We start from the raw sequence: 21,163 nt of genomic DNA, 5'->3' as shown, positions 1-21,163 counted from the left end.
TTAAAAACAGGGCGATTTTAGTGATTATTTCAAAAAGCAAAAGAAATATGCAGAAAGAAGTTTAACAAAAAGCCCTTATGTAAAAATATAAATGAGAAATTAAACATGAGATGCAGAATATTCATGTTTTCCCATTTATATATGAGATAATAAATGAAATGCCAAAAGCAATGTATTATAAATAAAATAAAAAACAAATCAGAAAAGGAAATTAATGGCAGGGACCAATTAAACTGTGCAAACTCTGTAATCTGTATTCATTTTGAGGTGAAATATTGGGATTTTCTAAAGTTGCAAGTTAGGAAAACATATTTCCTGTTTTACAATTGACACTAGTTCCCTTGTTAGCCTCTTCCCACTGTACGCTTTGATAGAAATCAAAGACACTAACTCCGTTTTCTTTCTTGGAATTTAACTTGGCAAAAACAAAGATATAGATTATAGATATTAGTCAATGTATTATAAATAAAATAAAAAACAAATCAGAAAAGGAAATTAATGGCAGGGACCAACTAAACTGTGCAAACTCTGTAATCTGTATTAATTTTAAGGGGGAAATATTGGGATTTTCTAAAGTTGCAAGTTAGGAAAACATATTTCCTGTTTTACAATTGACACTAGTTCCCTTGTTAGCCTCTTCCCACTGTACGCTTTGATAGAAATCAAAGACACTAACTCCATTTTCTTTCTTGGAATTTAACTTGGCAAAAATAAAGATATAGATTATAGATATATATTGTTAGGATAATTATCACTGAAGATGTATGAGTTTATTACACCTTGGTATTGGCTGCCTGTTGCGTGTCAGAACTGCTGTTTTAATCTAACTAGGACAATTCCTCTGTCCGGATATACAGTTAAATTACAGTTAAATAAAGAACGAAGTGCAATATTTTGATACGACTGAAGCCATGGATATCTAATCAACTGCTAACGTGTATGATGTAAAATAAGAGGATGTGGCAGACTGGATATGTATAAAATGCCTTTTTAACTGTTAATCGGGCACAATTCCTGAAAGGTGAGTCCGGAGGTGAGCAGCTGCCTTCTGTACATTCTAAGCAACTTCTCTGATCTACAGTAAGTAAGATTAAAGTTTCTATCAGAACCTGTTACCGTGTTATTTAAAGAGTTTGTCCCGAGTGTTCTCTTTTCAAGAAAAAGAAGCAGAGAGATAGAGCATCAAGGTGCATACAGAGAGCACAGAGCATATCATTCAAAATATTCCACTTTCATTCCATATTCTCAGGAAATCATTCAAAATATTCAAGTTTCATTCCATATTCTCAGGAAATCATTCAAAATATTCATTTTTCATTCAAAATATTCAGGCAATATATATATATATATATATATATATATATATATATATATATATATATATATATATATATATATATTAATATATATAAACATATAAAAACAAAACAGAAAAACAATATTTGACCCTTTTCTTTTGATTTTGTCGATGCGCAGTCATGTGACTGAGTAGCGTCATTTCCGCTTTCTAGCCACTGGAAGAAGCTGCTGTTTTAGGGGCCAAATGAGCTGCGAGGCCACAGTAGCTGGTCAGATTTAGCTTTGAGTCGCCTTGGAGCGAACTGAAGCCCGGCTGGATTAATGTGGACAGGGCGGTGCGACCTGCCAGCAGGGCCACAACCAGCGCAGACCAGCGTAGTCAACAGTCCGGCTAACAGCTGCTGCTAGCAAGACAGAGAAAAAGCTCCTTAGCTCTCAAACCGCTCGACCTGTCCGGGCTTTAATCTAATAAAACACCTGGTGGATGAATGATGTCTGCCGCTAGCATTGACCCTCAGGTAAGAACAGAAAATATAACCTCACTTTTTTATTTATTTTTTACTCTTATGCGTGGGAAGGTTATCTGACTGCGGGTTCCCTGTGGAACCACGGCTAGGAAGCTAGTTAGCATAGAGAGAGGAGATGTTAGCTGCTAAAATCATCTCCTTTGAACCCACCAAGGCCTGGACCCCAGCTTTCAGTTGGCATCTGACAGCTTATCGCTCTTGCCTTTGATATTCCTCTCGTAATACATATGATATATTACGTTTAAGTGGATTTGAAGCTTGTAAAAAAGTGCAGGCATGATCTAAAAACAATATGTGTCTGTGTTTTCTTTCTTATATTATCGTGAAGACATCGAAAGGACAAGATGCAAGCAAAGGTAAGAGATTAATGTTCACTGCAGGTGTTTCTCAGTGTAAATACTTCACACATTCACTATTCACACTGCCTCCTGACCAGGGCTGTGCAGATATTTTGGAAAGCAGGAGGTGGGAAGAGTTTATAACAGGCAACAAACCAAAAACATAAATCACAATATGACACTGAATTAAAGCGATGGACATGAATACATGCATGTTTTCAGACTTCACCTTTTGTTTTTAGTTATAAGTTAAAATGATCTTGCCTGTAGTAGACAGGCGTCAAGTCGCTCGGATGTTTTTAAACTTCAGTATAATTCTCAGAGGAAACTTAGGTCAGATCTCATATTGCTCTAAACTCATGCCATCTATTTACTGAAATGCACCAGTCCCTCCTACAGCAACATATTCATACAAAATAATACCTCCACCACTGTACTTCAAAGTTGGGAGACTGTTCTCAGAGATCCCCTTTTAATCTACATATAATGATGGTCATTATGGTCAAATGTGATTTATGTTTCATTGCACTGCTGGGTATCTCTATAAAAGCTAAGGATTTGTACATTTGTGTTGAGAAAAACTGTTTTTTTTTTCTTTATTTTAGCTTTAGAATTGTGATCCCTGTTGATAGTGGAGATTTTCTGGGTTTGTAAACCAAACTCCTCTCCTCTCTGGGAAAATGACATGTCCTGAACAGTATGAGGAGTGACTCTTCCATTGCTGTTGTGTTGAAGAATGACAACAAATGATATTTGTTAAATATGGCATATTTAACAGAGTTTTGGATGTGCTTAATCTTAGTAAATTTCTTGGAGTTTTTTGTGATGTCAAACTAAAGAAGCAGTGTATTTGAGGTGTCTCCTTTAAAACACCCACAGAGGGCTTCATTTATAATACAATTTGTGAATTAGTCTTCTAGAACCTCACATGGCACTGACATTTCATCATTTGTTCTTTCCTAAATTGTTAGAGGCATAGATGTCTGAATATTTGTAAGCAGGATAAAAAACAGGTTTTTATTTCCTCCAACTGCCATCTTGTTTTGCCTCTTTATGGTCATCTTTAAACACGGAGGTTGTTGCACAGTGGATAGTTGAGCAATCCTCAATTGTGAAGTCCAAATTTCCTGGTGTTGAGCTTTAATGCAGTTGATGTCAAGAGGAGTCAGTGTTGTGTTTCCATCATGCACCATGATCAGCCATGGATGGCCTCATAATAAACACGGCCTCATTTGCCTGGTTGGAAGTTTATGTAAATGATGATGTGCAGTTTTGACATCAGTTTGATTTTATTGCAGCCTTTCCAGTTTCAGTGCAGAATGGTTCCCTCCACCAGAAGGACTCTGTGCATGATAATGACTTTGAGCCGTATCTCACTAGCCAGTCCAGTCAGGTATGAATTACAGAGGGATATTTTAAGAATTAACTGCAAAACTTGTTTTGTCTCACAATTTATCTAAAATCTTCTTTTTTTTTCTTCTTTCTAATAGAATAACAGCTATCAATCCATGACGGACCCTTACCTCTCCAGCTACTATGCCCCCTCTATTGGATTTCCTTACCCTGTCAATGAGGCTCCTTGGTCTACAGGAGGTGACCCACCGATTCCTTACCTGGCCCCCTATGCCCCCCTCAGTAATGGAGACCACCACTTCATGCCCGACACAGTGTTTGGGCAGCCTGGTGGGCTCAGCAGCAGCATTTACCCTCACAGGTTTAATTTTTTCCCAGAGAACCCAGCGTTCTCAGCCTGGGGCACCAGTGGCTCTCAGGGCCAGCAGACTCAGAGCTCAGCCTACGGGGGAAGCTACAGCTACCCTCCTAGCTCTTTGGGGGGCACATTAATCCCTGATGGCCAGACAGGTTTCCATAGCGACACCCTTAGCAAAGCTCCAGGCATGAACAGCCTGGAGCAGGGCATGCTGGGGCTAAAAATAGGGGGCGATGTGACCGGAAGTGGCTCAGGTGTGAAGAGCGCAGCCTCTGTGATAGGTGGCGGTGTGGCTGCAGCTGTTGCTGCGGGCAACAGCGGCACACCAGTAGGAATGCCCCCACAGAAGCCCACGTCGTGGGCGGCTATTGCCAGTAAACCTGCCAAGCAGCAGCAGCAAAAGGCGAAGAACAAGCCTGGAATCCCTCTTGCTGCAGGAGTGCTGCCTCCACCTCCCATCAAACACAGTATGGACATCGATACATGGGATAATAAAGCCACCGCTGCCAAGATGGGCCCACTGTTATCCCACCACCATCAGCAGCACCCACCCCATCTTCACTCCCATACTGCCAGCCTCATACCCCCTCTACATCAGTCCCTGCAGTCTGTCCAGTCCCTCGTACAGCAGATGACCATGCCAGCTCACCCACCAGGTCCTCCGCAGTCTTACCAGAACCACAACCAAGCTCCAGCACCCCAAACAAGATGGGTGGCGCCACGAAACCGCAATCTCTGCTACAGTGGCGGAAGCCTGGACAGCAGCGGCTCCTCCAACGGCGGTGGCAGCGTAGGGAACGGAGGGGTGGCGGGATTTATTCCTGCCGATCCGGGATCAGAGCCCCATCCCCTTCTGGAGAAGCTGCGAGCGGCGCACAGCTACAACCCCAAGGACTTTGACTGGAACCTAAAGAACGGCCGCGTGTTCATCATCAAGAGCTACTCCGAGGACGACATCCACCGCTCCATCAAGTACTCCATCTGGTGCAGCACGGAGCATGGGAACAAGCGGCTGGACGCGGCCTTCAGAGCCATGAACTCCAAAGGTCCCGTCTACCTGTTGTTTAGCGTCAACGGCAGTGGTCACTTCTGCGGCGTCGCAGAGATGCGCTCCCCCGTGGACTACGGCACCAGCGCTGGAGTTTGGGCCCAGGACAAGTGGAAGGGCAAGTTCGACGTGAACTGGTTGTTTGTTAAAGACGTGCCTAACAGCCAGCTGCGTCACATCCGCCTGGAGAACAACGACAACAAGCCAGTCACCAACTCGCGGGACACTCAGGAGGTTCCTCTGGAAAAGGCCAAGCAGGTGCTCAAGATCATCGCCCAATACAAACACACCACCTCCATCTTTGATGACTTTTCCCACTATGAGAAGAAGCAGGAGGAAGAGGACGTGGTGAAAAAGGTAACTATCGAGTTTAAACTAAACCCTTTAAAGTAAAAGCTGCTTATGGAAAATCTAGAGCTTTTATATTTAGACACATTTGCATTTATGCATGTGATACAGTCAATATTTAAAACTATTGAAATGTATTTTATTAAGCTTATACAATTACCAATTTCTTCCGTGTGTAGTTTTCATTCAAACTGCAGAGGATTATTTTAAAATTATTTTAATGTTAAATAATTGTAACACTGCATATAAAGCGATGATTTATTCTGGCCAATTAAATGGAAAAACTATTTATTGGGGAGGATGTTTAAAAAAAAAAAGCTGCAATAACCTGGTTGCATATCCTGATTCTGATACTTTGCTGAAAGCTTTTAGATTCAACTTTATTTTGGTAATTCTTGTTGGTTGCAGACCTACCTTCTAGTCCGGTGGTCTGCAACCTTTCTTATCCATGGAGCCATTTGCAGAATCCAGCTAAGTAACAGTCATTTAAATGACTTTTTTAATAAAACACAAACAATTAACAAATTGTTAAATGACCGCAAAAGGAAATATGTTGCTATCTTAAACAATCAGTAGTTTTAGCGTATAAGATGAGGAAAAACATAAAACGATTCATAAAGTTGAAGCATGTATTTTTTCAGGGTATTTCATGTAAAAAAAAAACGACAAAAAAAGGAATAAAAAAATATATATCTACATAGATAGATAGGTAGATAGATCGATCTATATATATATATATATTTTTTTTTACATGGTATGACAAACTCATGTTGTTCATACAACTGTTGCAAAACACCCAAAGTAGAGCAGGGCAATTATGGCTTAAAAATCGTATTTCTTTCTTTTTCTCTAACAAATACAATTCATCTTTTTTTCCCTTTGATAATATCAATAACAAATCATAATTGAAATATATTACTTTCAAAAACTAGTTTTTGTTTCCATCATCCCCTTTGAGACGAGACCTTGATTTAAAGTGCAGCAGGATTCAAGCTGTGAATTGAACTCTTAAAATAAACATGTTGTATGAAAATCCAACACACTAAATGTTTTCAGCTAGTGTTGTCACACAGTGAGCTACTTTATCAGTTAAGAATTAAGATCGAAGAATGAAAAATTGATTAACTAATGTTAGAGATGCAACAATCCAGTTTTATCCGATCCTCCTAATTTCCCTGTGGTAGGTTATATTATGATCGGATAAAACTAAAAAGGACATTTTTACAAAAGGCATGTTTGGCACAAATAATTAACAAACCCTTTTAAGCACGGTGGTGAAAGCATTATCCAAAGGAGTGAATTCTATATGCTTGAATTACATATTTGACTACTCAAAATAACAGTAGCTTCTGACCTCTGCTCTTCTAATTGTTTTGCATTGTGATAAGAAATGAACCAAACCTCACTAAAACCATTCAGATTCACCTAAAAAGAGCTATCGACACCAAGGTATTCAGTTTAAAAGCTTTTGAGAGGTAAAGGGGAGGTAAAGTTTTGCAGGCTTGATCCCTGATTTTTTTTTTTAAAAGGCTGAATTATGAGCATGAATCAAAATCTCCTTGAACCAGGCTTTAGTTTTATAGTCCACACATGAATGCAACCAGGTTATTGTGAAGCTTTTAGAGCCTCTGTGCCTTTTGTTCCTTTTTGGAAATCTGCACATAAATTGTAAACCTGAAACCAGGAATACATATTTTAAAGCAAGGCTGTATCAGATTATATGGAATCTAAGATGAAATTTAAGATAACTTATGTCTTAGATTTTTCTGTTTTTCTATTGTAGCGCATTGTTTACAGGATTTTGCCCGTTGTCTTTGGTTTATGTTTTTGTTTTTTTCCTCAACCAGAGCTATGAGCCTGTCTCAATACAGAGTCGGCCCAGAGTTGATCAGGTAAATTCAATTTGGGTTTTATGGGACAGTTATAGAAAATACTATTAGTCTCATTAATAATGAATGTTTACTTAATAGTGAGTGTTATTAACATTTTGTTTTGTTTGGAGTTTTTCTTCATATTTAAACTGCTTCCAGTGCTAAATCAGTGATATTTCCCCCCCCCCCCATCATCAGTTTTTAGCTATGAGCCCCATCACCAAACAAATCGGTGTACTGTTAGTCTTATAAAGGACAACGGATCATTAAATATAAGCTAATGTGATACATTAAGACTCATAATCATCGTAATTGACCAGGTTTATGTCCCTTATTCATATCGGTACACATATTGGATATATAATAAACTAGGGGAAATGGAATAAGTATTTTAAAAAATGACTAAATTAAGATTCAATATTAAAAACGTTGGATTAGCAATGAAAAAGCATAATCCCAGTTTTAATATTAGCTGTTAGTGAATGAGACCAAATGAATCACAGAGCCATGCTCACTAAAAAAGCTTCCTGCCTATTATTAAAGGGTATCAATTGTAAGAAAAGAGTTAGCAAAATGGTGTGTTAAATTATTTTTAACCTTAATTTTTTATCAAAAATCTTTCCATTACATCCATCAAACCCTTTTTACGTGTTTTTACTGGTATTTTGACAACTCACCTCCATATTTTTAAGTTTGGAAGGCCTCCTTACCTCAGTCTATTCTTTTGCTCCTTTCACAGACTATCCGATTCTGTTTCAGACTCCGCCTGGGTTGCCTCAAGATATTGATAAGGAAGCATGGTATTAAACTTAGAAATGACTTTATCTTGGGATCCCAATGCATTTAGATCCAACCGTTGTCAATAAATTTATCTTGAGTTCCAAATTGGAACATTGTTCACAAGTTTAGATCGTTTAACAGCACCATAAAACACTATTTTAGAATGATGTTTTTCACACTAAATCATATTTTTAAACTGTGTTTACTAATGTTGCATTGTTAAATTAGACATGATATATAAGTACCGTATTTTCACGACCATAAGGCGCACCGTACTAAAAGGCGCAGTCTCAGTTATGTGTCCCATTTCTGTATTTAACACACACATAAGGCACACCGGACTATAGGGCGCGTTTTTTATATACAGGTACATGTCCTCTACTACCTTTAAATACCTCTACTGCGTATTTAAAAATACAGCGGGCCCAAAACTGAGTATGACTGTGCTTTATTCATGTATTTATTACAAATTAATCAAACCTGCGTGCTGGCCATGAGACAGACACATCGCAGATGACACAGCGCTGTGATTACTCCTAAATTAACTTAAAATCCTAAAACCTGCCGACGGAATATGTTCGCTTTTATTGCCGGTATCCTGGTGCCTGCACTGTAAATTATTTAGATGAAAAACACCTGCCAGCCGCCGTGTGAGGCTGCTGTTGAAGGGATTTACTGTCGGTGCACCGCTGGTATGTGGGGGTCTGAGCGCCTCCAACAGAAATAGATAATCTGGATGAACTGACTGCAATTAAGTTTTCAGGTGGCCTTTCTCACTTAAAAACATATTAAAACTACTTTATTCCCACTGATCACAGCAAATATAGCTGCAAGATTTAGATTATTTAGATGAAAAAACACCTGCCAGCCACCGCGCTGAAGAGGAGGAGACGCGCCCAGAGGCTGCTGTTGAATTAAGTTTTCAGGTAGAAAAATAGAGCGGGAGCAAAACTGAGTATGTTTGTGCTTTATTCATGTATTTATTACAAAGTATTAATCAAACCCATCAAAGTCATCCTCCTCTGTTTCTGAATAAAACAGCTGCGCTAAATCAGACATGCCAGTTTCCCCTTCTTCGCTGTCAGTCACTTTCCGTGCAGCGCGGCTCCTCAGAAATAATGCCGGCTTTTGCGAAAGCTTGAACAACAGAGCCAGCAGACACTTTAGTCCAAGCATCTACAATCCATCCGCAAACGGTGGCGTAACTTGCCCGGCGCTGCCTTCCACTTATCCTGAAACTGTGCTCTCCGTCTGTCATCCATCGCTCCCACGCCGCTCACAGCCTTACTTTGAACGGCCGCTTTCACACCGATGTCGAGCGGTTGAAGTTCCTTTGTCAGACCCCCCGGGATAACGGCGAGCACAGCGTTCATTTGATTCATCTTTTTTTTTCACATCGGCTGTGAGATGGGCACGCAGCGATGGTGATGCGTGGAAAAAAGCACCTGGTCTCCTCACATACACCTGCCTTTCATCATCTCCCCAGCCCGTTTCATTTGCGTTAATATCATATGTCATCAGAGCGCTGTGTCTGTCTCGCTGTCAGCTCCCAGATCAGCTTCTCTGATTGGTTGATGCGGCGCGTCCAGCAGCAAAACTTCAATTTTTCCATCTCGAGCAGCAGCAGCGCGTTGGCGGCGCGCTCCCGACGCGCTGCACCTGCAGCTCAAAACGCGCTGCAGGACCTTTTGCTGCACCTATACGCGCGTCAACCATTGACTTTGCATGTAAACTCGCTGCTTCTGCTGCACCTGCTGGGTCCGGTTCACACCGATGTCCAGCGGTTGAACAGCGAGCACAGGGTTAATTTGTTTCCCCATGTTTTTCACATCAGCTGTGAGATGGGCACGCATGGAGTTACATATTAACAGCGATGGTGATGAGTGGAAAAAAACACCTGGTCTCCTTACATTCAGCCACTCTTTCATCATCTCCTAAATGAGGTGGTCTCAAAAGTCGCAGTTACAACACACATAAGGCGCACCGCACCATAGGGCGCACTGCACATTTTGAGGGGAAAAAAAGACGTTTAAGTGCGCCTTATAGTCGTGAAAATACGGTAATAGAAGTCGGTATATAATCTGCCTCGCCATCAACGGGGTTTCCGACCATCTGGACGAGAGAAATCAGAGTTTGGTTTTGGTTTGGTCTTCATAGGAGGTTGACAGGAGTGCCGGGAGTCTAAAGGTGGATTTAGATCGAGCGCTGTGTCCGTGGCGAGGGCAGTGGATTAACTCCAGCACAGACCCCAGTCTGTCGCTGCCCACTGCACAGCATCAGTGCTTTCTGCATGGGTAGATTTACAGTGAGGTACTGCCGAATCGGACCGTCATCCAGACGCAGCTCTAGATGAAGCAAACTGGACTCTTTTTGTGTTTCTGGGGCTTTTTCTGTGGGAAAAATGGATGCTCTCCAATTTGATTCAAAAGTTGTTAATAGAGAACAATTTAGCAGCAGTCTGTGATGTTGGGTCCAAACTGAAGAGTCTGGGAGGCTGATGATTTACCAAATATTAAATCATTCCAGCCACTAAATAAGGTTAACATGCCCACTGTTATATTCCATGCTAGCACAGGATTGACACGTGATGTTACGCAATAACTTTATATCCAGAAACGAGCGCAGCACTAAAATCTGCTGGAATGGTGCCGTCATCAGCCAAATTTAAAAATTACTCAATCTTAAAAGCCAAATCGTCACAAACATGAGTTTTACCTGCAGAGATCAAGTAGCTCTGAAAAAGTAGGCTAGATAATTTTAATTCAATTTTGGCGTTAAAAATGCTTTATTGGAAAAAAAAAAAAATTATAAAAACCATTTTGTCAGATCTATCAGATATAACTGTTTCCGCGTGTTTGCATGGAATAGCTTCTAGTTGCTCCTAAAGATGTAAGTTCGGAAAAGAAGCTTGAGGCGGAGAAAAAGCTACAGAATCTGAAAATGCAAATTTCAACAAAAGTGGCTGGAAAACGAGGAATTCGTGACATGGCTGCAGTCTGTCGAGGGTAAAGATGACGAAGGATTTTGCCGTGTCTTACATATATATGAGAGTCATGCGTACTTGTAAATGGCATTAAAATTGTTTCTAAGAGCATTAAAAGAGCATTAAAAATCATTAAATTACAGTTACTTATTCCTATATATAAACCCTGGTTAAAGCAAGTAAAAAGTGTTGCAGTAATCCAGTAGACAAGAAACAAAATCATAGATGTTTATAATTCGAAATTTATCATCTAACTCAGAAGAATTATTGATAGTAAAAAGATGGCTGCTTCTAAAACAGACCCTTGAAGAACTCCACATGCAAGACAGTTTGAACCTGACATTTATGTGGAATCAGAATAACCCCAGAAAGCTCAGAACTCATTCCCAGGATTTTCTTTCAGAAAGGCTCATAGCTGTTGTTAGACGGGTTACTTCATGAACCTTATTTGTTCGGTAGCAAAACATGTTGATTATCTGAACTGAGGCAGTAAAGCATCAGATATGGCATGTCCTTTACATGGGGGCCTATAGATGTCAGAGAGCAAGCATTCATAATGTTCCATGCAATAAGATTTGCTGATAATTCTGGTTTCACTCAGTCATTTATCTCAATATTACAGGCACAGGTCGCTCATATGACACAAAGACAAAGGCTGAACTTTGTTTTTATGCTGAAGGCCTGTAATGTTAAATTATTACAGCACAACTGAGATGGACGTGAAGTCGATGGGTAATTATATACATCCTCAGATTAGTCCGTAGGTGGAGTGGAGAGTGTCCCATCCTGCTGGGCAGGACACATTGGTTCAAATGCAGACAGGTGGGCCTGAAGCAATTACTCACATTTATCACTTATTTAAATAATCGTCAACTAATTTAGTATCGATTAATCGTTTACTGGAATCTTGAGACTAAAACATGCCTTTAGCTGACAGAGAAACTCATTTAGAATTGCAGTTGTACCAATAATTGCAACAACAACAAAAATATGTAAACATTTTTGCATTTAGGATAAAACGTTTTTGTCTGTAAATATGCTCTATCCTGAACTCCTCAAGGGGAAAAGGTTTTAGTTTAACCTGGTTTGATTTCATAAAAAGTAATCTCTAAGGAACATTTTACTCTCTGATTATAATTGATTATCCAAAAAATAATCAACAGATGAATCTATTTGCAAAATAATCACAAGTTGCAGCCCTACAGACGGGGCTTGAAGAAATCAGAAAATATTTTTTCCTTGTTGATTATTGAACTGCTGAAGTTTTGTTCAGTTACACATTAAAACGGAGCTTTGCAAAAAGGAAAGCTTGACAAGCAAAAACATTTATACAGTAATTTTTTTTTTATGTCCCCAAAATGTAGCAAAATCCTTGGAAATCGTCCCCAAAAGGGAATGAAAACATGGCCACGCAGATTTGCAGCTTGCCTTTGCCACAACTAAAAAATATGAATAAAAAAAAAGAAAGCAATAAATTAGTTGGTTTCACATTGAAAAGATTCAAACAATATCTTTTGGTATATTTTGGGGTTTCCAGGTATAATTGGAAGCATAATTGTGAATCGCATTTACCACTTCACTAAATAAAGGATATAATTTTAATTTTAATGCTTCTTAGGTTTTCCTTTTTAATGAAACATCTTTCTATAAATAGTCATTTCAGCTGCATACCTGCTCTTGTTCACATTTGGTCATGAACCAACATTTAGCTTCATACATAATATTAAATGCCTGTATCGGTTTAAGAAAGCCAACGAATGCGGTGTTATTCAGTAGGTAAAGGTTAAACATAACGGCTGGACCTTAGCTGATTAACTATATTTTATATTGATTTACCGCAGCCTCCTTTTTGCACCCGCAGGGTTTCACCTACATGCCTATCTCATTTTCTTATGCAGAAAAATAGTCTAGTCCGTAGGTCTTCAACCGGGGGTCCGTGACCCCTAGGGGGTCCACAGAGATACTCCATGGGGGTCGCAAGAGTTTTGGTTGATAACACTCTTTTTTTAATATTCCCCCTGCAATTTTTCCACTAATTGAAAAGTCTTTAAATACACATAAACATAAATTAAACACACTGTATTCAACAGATAAATGGAGGCAGAAGATGTCTTCCAGTCATCAATGCACACATTCAGCGACACACAGGAGCTCTTTTAAGCTGGGCACCGTTTCATTCACAACACCTGTTCCATCAAATACAAATCAGAATCAGAAATACTTTAATAATCCCAGGGAGAAATTACTTTAGTTACATTACTCCATCTGTAATAGAGTGACTATAGGGCCAGTTTGATATAACACATTTTCATTCAATATATATAATTAGGGGGACCCCGCTCCATCTTGCCATCAGTTTTGGGGTCCTTGTCCTGGAAAACGTTTAAGACCCCTGGTCTAGTCAGTCAATTGATGTAAAGTGCTCCAAAAGCAAATAACTGAATTATAACAAAGCCACAGGATAGCTGCTCTGTACTCTTAATAGGTTGAGCCCACTTTCTGATATGAGGTCAAAATAAAATATTTTGAATATTAAGGTCCATTGGAATTGCCCTCCTAAATTACTTAATATCAGACTTTTAATAGCCTAAACGTTAAATACTTTGTTTTGAGAGAGGATCCTTCAGAAATGACATTGCGGATATGAACGGTCACATAGAGGCTTTAACCTTTTCTTTTAACTTTTTTTCCCAAAACAAAAAAGCAGATAAAGAAAATAATATATATTTTTGATTAGATACCACCAGGTAGGAAATGACCGTAGCATCCACTCTGGTTTAGCACTGGAACTGCTCCCATTTTATCCTCCAAAGCAGGGGTCAAGACAACACTACTATACTTTGTTTGGTTCAAACGGGATTTTAAATTAATACGACTGATATTTAGGTGACAGGAGTTGTAATTTTTAGTGTCGTCTTAATATTTTCACATTTATTTTGTTTATTTTTGATTGTATAGTTCTAGATGTAGATGAGATTTGAAGCTGAAAATGTTTAAAGGTATCGTGGAGGATTTTTCTTGAACACCCGCCCTTTCCACTTAAAAAAAAAAACAAATACAAAAACCCTGTACCCACTCCTGAGATGGAACGCCTATTTAACACGTTTTAAACAGAGCGTGCACAAGGTGAAATGGGCTCGTGCACGCTCTGTTTAAAAGTTGCTCATACAAGCTTACTGTGTCCAAACGTCCGCCATAACCCATAAATCCCTCACTCACTATATAGAGCGAGGACTATATAGTGGACTTTATACAAACTCTTAACTTACCGTTCGGACAAATGATCAGTAGTTTTCGCTCCCCGTTGGTGAAGTAGCCCCTCCTCCACCGCGCTGTGCCTGTACCATCGTTGTTTTTATTTGCCACTGTCTGGTAGCGACAGCTGGCCGCTGTGACTAGGGGTGTAAGTAATAATAGTTTTGTATCGATGCATCGATCCAACAGCCAACGATCCGATGCATTGACACGTCCGCAAGAGTATCGATTCATGTTTTGGGTTTTTTCCTCCGGTCTGTTTTTGCCCATTTGCTCCTGGACGTAATTCTGACTTCCGTGCTGCGGTGGCGCTAAACTTATTTTGCCCTTCTACCTCGCTTCCTTTAGCCACTACCCGCTTTCTGCTTGCAGTATTTCTTGATGCAAGGCCTTTCAGAATCTATAACACAGAGGCATTATTATTTTTCAGTGAATGAGGTTTTCATAGGCCTAGGTGGAGTACAACTTTGCTACTTCTGTTATTTGCTGTTTCTGAAATAAAATACATAACGATATTACAGCTTTCATTGATTTATTTCAAATTTGAAACATTGTCTAGCATGTAAGGTAAAAAAGAAATTAACCAATAAATCAAATCGTGTCGTGCTGTGTTCTTAAGTATCGGAAATAATTGAATTGTTGGGTCAGGAAATTAATACTGAATGGAATCGCCATGATCGATGTGATTTAAGCCCTTAGCTGTGACAGCAAATCCCATAATGCTTTGCGAGGAGAGCTCTCTGCGCAAATCATTCAAAGTATATCTGCCTCTTCTGATGTCTTTCTTTTCTTCTCATACACTTCTTCTCTTACAGCCATTTTCAAAGAACCTTGGTGAGAAAGGTGAACTTCAATGACTGTCTGTAACCGTAGCTCACCATAAATATACGCCTGAAAGTGCGCATGCGCAGAAAAAGTTAACTAACAGAACGGGAAACGTAGGACGGCCTTACGTAAACATATCACCGGAATGATTGACAATTAGGAGGACCACTTATTTAGATGATCCACCCAGAAAAAGAACATCCTCCACTATACCTTTTAAACTATTTGTTTAAAGGTACAGAAGACCTCTTGTATAGATGATCCACTCGGAAATAAAAGATCGTCCTCTATACCTTTAAACAAATTGTTTCAAACTTGAGGTTGAATGAAGGTACTCATGGGTGCTTAATCTTTGCTTTCTTTCTTTGTTTCTAGGATCGTCAGAAGTGAACTGTAGAAGCTGGCCTCTGAAAGGTTGATCAACACTTTGCTTGGGCGAACATAATAAAATGGCAATGAGAACACAAACGTAACAAAAAAGAAAGAAAATATAATTGTTTTCTATTTATTAACAACTTGGGCCCATGTTTCCCTTGACTTTGTAACACGTGCAGGGATGAAACAAAAAGTCACCATGAGAAGTTATTTTAATAACATCAGTAAACTTTTTTTTTATCCTCAAAGTTTACTCGGCTAAGTAAAAAAAAAAAAAAATGAAATAAACTATATATCTGCACGTCTGACCGACAACATGCTGCTGATATTCAGTGACTGTTCACATTGTGGTTTGTGTGTTGGAAGAGATGTTAAGTGCTCGTGTTGGTTAATCTAAATGAGTGGAGAACACTGCTCTGTGTGTGTGGCCACTTGTGTTTATATCATCATCATCGTTGATATCCAAGGAAGAAAAAGTCCATTTTCCATTGTAGGAAATTTTTACTTCAAAGGAAAATCGAAGGTTTCTGTTTGCATTGACGTTTATGTTGGAGGCTGTAGGAAATTAAACCATAAATCTTAACAAATATATCTATAAGTGAATCTGCTATAAGGTTTAGCATCATTTTTGGGGGGTAAAGTTTGAGGTATAATGAAGCCTTATAATTCTGTTCAGCAAAGCGAGATGGGAAAAACGTTTCATTTTCAGAGAGATTCAGGGAAATATTTTCTTTGTTTAACCCGATCTGTTATTTAAGTAATGAAACTTACAATCTAATTTACAAGTTTAGTAAAAATTAATACGTTTATTTTTTTTTCGATATGCTTCTTCGATTTAAGCCAGATTTAGTTTTCTTTCTCTTAACATCATTTTAATCTTTATAGGTTTTCACTCCATTCTCAGAAGCTTTAATGTACCAACATTTCTAACAGAAATCGCCTCAAAATGTTAAGCTGTAGCATTATTATTGACCGATTATTTGTCAAGTGTATGGAAACCCAGAGACTAGCCTGTGTGGTAAATGTTTGTGACTTTTTTTTGTTTTTGTTTTTTGTTTTTTTAATACTGCTTGCTGTATTGTGCGTGTGTGCAAGTGTGGCAGAAAGCAGGGGGAATCAGCTATACTGTATAATGTTAATGGATTATAGAAGATTTATGCAAAAATTTTATTTCACCCTTGGATTAAATATCTATTGTATCAGAGGTCACTATCACATTCTTAGATTTGATCATGATCGTTATTAAAGATATACTTATATGTTGTTTGTGTTGGTTTTATTGGGCAATGAAATTGACGGTTGTGGCAATGCTGTTTAAAAAAAAAAAACTATGTTGACTAAATTAAAATGCCTAAATAGAAGACATGCTACAATTTTGGTTATTTTTTTAGATTATTTTACCAAATGTAATATTTTAAACTATCAGTATACTTTGATCAAGATGGTAACCATTGCAGTTAAACGCACACTGTGCTGTGAAAATGTGTCATCCTAAATTTAGAGCTATTTTTTTTTTTTTTTTGTACTAAAAGGTTCAGGTCATCAGATTTTCATAACGGACTAAGAAACCGAACAAAAATAAGTAGTTTAAAAAATATACAGGTGCTGGTCATAAAATTAGAATATCATGAAAAAGTAGATTGATTTCAGTAATTCCATTTAAAAAGTGAAACTTGTATATTATATTCATACATTACATACAAACTCATATATTTCAGATGTTTATTTTGTTTAATTTCGATGATTACAAATGACAACAAATGAAAATCTCAAATTCATCATATCAGAAAATTAGAATATTACTGAAGACCAATAAAAACAAAGGATTTATAGAAATGTTGGCCAACTGAAAAGTATGAACATGAAAAGTATGAGCATGTACAGCACTCAGTATTTAGTTGGGCCTCCTTTGGCCTGTATTACTGCAGCAATGCGGCGTGGCATGGAGTCGATCAGTCTGTGGCACTGCTCAGGTGTTATGATAGCCCAGGTTGCTCTAATAGTGGCTTTTAGCTCTTCTGAATTGTTGGGTCTGGTGTATTGCATCTTCTTCTTCACAATACCCCATAGATTTTCTATGGGGTTAAGGTCAGGAGAGTTTGCTGGCCAATTAAGAACAGGGATACCATGGTCCTTCAACCAGGTACTGGTAGCTTTGGCACTGTGTGCAGGTGCCAAGTCCTGTTGGAAAATGAAATCTGCATCTCCAAAAAGTTGGTCAGCTGCAGGAAGCATGAAGTGCTCTAAAACTTCCTGGTATGTGGCTGCGTTGACCCTGGACCTCAGAAAACACAATGGACCAACACCAGCAGATGACATGGCACCCCAAACCATCACTGACTGTGGAAACTTTACACTGGACTTCAAGCAACGTGGATGAAGTGCCTCTCTTCTTTTCCTCCAGACTCTGGGACCTTGATTTCCAAAGGAAATGCAAAATTTACTTTCATCAGAGAACATGACTTTGGACCACTCACCAGCAGTCCAGTCCTGTTTCTCTTTAGCCCAGGCAAGACGCTTCTGACGCTGTCTGTGGTTCAAGAGTGGCTTGACACAAGGAATGCGACAGCAGAAACCCATGTCTTTCATACGTCTGTGTGTGGTGGTTCTTGAAGCACTCACTCCAGCTGCAGTCCACTCTTTGTGAATCTCCCCCACATTTTTGAATGGGTTTTGTTTCACAATCCTCTCCAGGGTGCGGTTATCTCTCTTGCTTGTACACTTTTTTCTACCACATCTTTTCCTTCCCTTCGCCTCTCTATTAATGTGCTTGGACACTGAGCTCTGTGAACAGCCAGCCTCTTTAGCGATGACCTTTTGTGTCTTGCCCTCCTTGTGCAAGGTGTCGATGGTCGTCTTTTGGACAACTGTCAAGTCAGCAGTCTTCCCCATGATTGTGTAGCCTATAGAACTAGACTGAAAGACCATTTAAAGGCTTTTGCAGGTGGTTTGAGTTAATTAGCTGATTAGAGTGTGGCACCAGGGGCCATCAATTTTGAACCTTTTCACAATATTCTAATTTTCTGATATGATGAATTTGAGATTTTCATTTGTTGTCATTTGTAATCATCAAAATTAAACAAAATAAACATCTGAAATATATGAGTTTGTATGTAATGTATGAATATAATATACAAGTTTCACTTTTTAAATGGAATTACTGAAATCAATCTACTTTTTCATGATATTCTAATTTTATGACCAGCACCTGTAGACGTCTATATTCCGCCTCCAAAAACAGCATTAAAAGCTGATTAACCAATAAAAATTGATTAACCAATAGTTCTGCACTTTTTCCTTATTTGATTGGTAAATATTTTTCCTTGTGTTGAGACCATGGCACTTTGCTTAATCAGGGTGAAATTTTCAGCTTTTAACAGCTTTTAACCCAGTTAGGGAACTAGTTGTACTATCCCATACCTGTCATCAAAACCCACTGAAGCTTCATCTCTAGAATTTTTTATTTTATTTTGGAGATCCAACATCAAATTAATCCACTCCCCTTATTTGGAAAACAGACTGCTAAAAATAAAGGGAACTCTGAAATAATACTTTCTAGATCTGAATGAATGAATTAAATTTTCTGTTTGAATACTTTGTTCTGTACAAAGTTGAATGTGCCAACAACAAAAATCAATAAAATCATCAGTGGAAATCAAATATATTAACCTTTGGAGCCCTGGATTTAGAGTCACACAAACTTAAAGTAGAAATCACATTACAGGCTGATCTAACTTTGTAATGTTCTTAGAACAGGTCAAAATGAGGTTAAGTAGGCTATTCTGTGTAACCTCCCTACAATGCCTGGGCAGGCTGCTGATGAGCGGACAGAAGGTCTCCTAAGGGATCTCCCAGACCTAGATGAAAGCATCAACCAACTCCTGGACAGTCTGTGGTGAAATGTGACGACTTTGGATGGAGCGAGACAAGATGTTCCAGATTTATGCGATCGCATTCAGGTCTGTGGAACGGGCAGGGTTAGTCCATAGCTTCAATGCCTTCATCTTGCAGGAACTGGTCACACACTCCAGCCACATGAGGTCTAGCAATGTCCTGCATTAGGGGGAACTCCGGGACTACTGCACCAGCATATGGTCTCACAAGGGGTTTGAGGATCTACCTGATAGCAGTCACAACCTCTGGTGAGCACATGGAGGGTTGTTAAGAGCACTGTGTGCCAGTGGTGAATTTGCCAGTCATGTTCTCTAGCAAATGCAAAGCATCCTGGATGGTGTTGGGCTGTCAGCACAACCCCCATCTGTGGACGTCGGGCCCTCATACCATCCTCATGGAGTTGGTTTCTAGACGTTTGTGCAGACATATGCACATTTATGGCCTGCTGGAAGTAAGTTGAGTGAGTTCTCACAGGGCTCCTCCTGTTCCCCCTTTGCACAAACCCAGAAGTAGCGGTCCTGCTGCTGGATTGTTGCCCTCCTACAGCCTCTTCCACATCTCCTTGTTACGCCCCCAGCCTCTGGACACTTTGCTGACATCAACCAGAAAGCATAAGTACTGAGAAGTGGTCTCTGTGGTCCCTACCTGCAGAGCCACTCCCTAATTGAGTGTGTCTTGCTAATGGCCAAGAATTTCCACCGATTGTCTATTCCATTTACAGCATGTGAAATAGATTGTCAAACAGTATTGCTTCCTAACATGATAGTTTGATTTTACAAAGTTTGATTTAATTTAAGTGAACCAAAGAGCCATTTGCAGCCCTGAAATCATCAGATCTAGCAGCAAATAGAGGACTAAAGATAAAAGTGAAACAACTTAACTTGAAATTGTCAATAAAGATGTGTAAAAAAAAAACGAATAGTCAGAGCAAATCAGTTTTCATTTCTTTCCATTCTTGTTGGTTTATTTAAAAGGGAAAGTACATGTTCATGAATATTTAAATATAAATATCACATAATTAGCTCAAAGGCTACTTTACTTCTGTAGTCCCTGGCAAGTTGATAAGAAAAAGACAAGAAAGGACCTAGCAATCAGACACTACACAGAATAAAAAAAAAAAAAAGACAATTGAATAAAGACAGTGGATCATTAACAATACTGCACATATCTGGCAGTAATGTATCATAAGGCAAAGTGGTTTTAAATTAACTAAACGTAATGGAGCCGTAAAATCAAAGCATTAAATTAGATTTTACTAAAAAGTGTTGGATCCTTTAAACACCTGCCAGGCGACTTGTCTCTCTGCAGGTCTTTGAAATCTCCTCGGCTCCAGAACGGATGCCGTCTGCTGCGCGTGATTCCTCTCTTGGCATTCACCGCGTGCCTTAATTGTATGGGTAATAAATCAAGGTCCGCCGTGAACACGAGGAGCGGCAATCCGGTATCCCTGACCGCCACATTAATGCGGCCTGTGTTTCCCATCAAGTGTGACGTTGAGCGCCGCAGCGCATCGCTCTGGTCCTGCTCCTGGTCATCTCCGACCAAAGTTGGAGTAGATGACATCATAAAGGACGGCTTGTCCCCAAACGCGGCCTATGTGAGCCTCTCCATAGTCGGTATATGTGTGCTGAATGTTTAAATAGATGATGTATGTCAAGGTGAGGAGGGGAAGGGGGGGAGGCCGGACGGTTGTTCGTTTTGTTGAAGCGAGCAGACCTGCAGATGATGTCCGGTCCTGTTTCCATTGGGAAGATAATCGGCTTGTCTCCCATTTTGACCATTAGATGATCTTGAGTCCAACCCTAATTCGGTATATAATGCGTTTCTCCATGTTAAAGATCGTCCCGGCCTTTCCTCACAGCTGAAGCTGTGACGTCATGACGTGCATTCAGTCGTCCGTCTAAACCCC

At 39.3% G+C, this 21,163-nt stretch overlaps 1 protein-coding gene across 2 annotated transcripts; it reads left to right on the top strand.

Moving 5' to 3' along the window:
- The first annotated feature begins 1,497 nt into the window (after positions 1-1,497).
- On the top strand, positions 1,498-16,623 carry LOC119799394 (YTH domain-containing family protein 1-like). 2 transcript variants are annotated; one of them, XM_038309247.1, is made up of 6 exons: positions 1,498-1,817; positions 2,155-2,182; positions 3,463-3,557; positions 3,655-5,280; positions 7,119-7,163; positions 15,361-16,623. In XM_038309247.1, exons 1-6 carry the CDS (start codon positions 1,788-1,790, stop codon positions 15,373-15,375), a joined length of 1,839 nt encoding a protein of 612 aa, XP_038165175.1. In that variant the 5' UTR covers positions 1,498-1,787; the 3' UTR covers positions 15,376-16,623. The 2 variants fall into 2 exon arrangements, with proteins under 2 accessions (XP_038165175.1, XP_038165176.1); XM_038309248.1 differs by lacking the exon at positions 3,463-3,557.
- Positions 16,624-21,163: the final 4,540 nt, after the last annotated feature.

Source organism: Cyprinodon tularosa, unplaced genomic scaffold (genome assembly GCF_016077235.1).
Source record: "Cyprinodon tularosa strain WSP-4 unplaced genomic scaffold, ASM1607723v1 ctg66, whole genome shotgun sequence".
Classification (NCBI taxonomy): Eukaryota; Metazoa; Chordata; class Actinopteri; order Cyprinodontiformes; family Cyprinodontidae; genus Cyprinodon; species Cyprinodon tularosa.
Note: the sequence above shows the minus strand (reverse complement) of the source record. Positions and strands in the feature narration are given on the sequence as shown.

Bases quoted from the DNA above. Each gene is read 5' to 3' on its own strand.
- LOC119799394 (XM_038309247.1), top strand. From the start codon at position 1,788: ATGATGTCTGCCGCTAGCATTGACCCTCAG. The intron at 1,818-2,154 runs GTAAGAACAGAA...ATTATCGTGAAG, and splicing joins CCGCTAGCATTGACCCTCAG to ACATCGAAAGGACAAGATGC. The intron at 3,558-3,654 runs GTATGAATTACA...TCTTTCTAATAG, and splicing joins TCACTAGCCAGTCCAGTCAG to AATAACAGCTATCAATCCAT.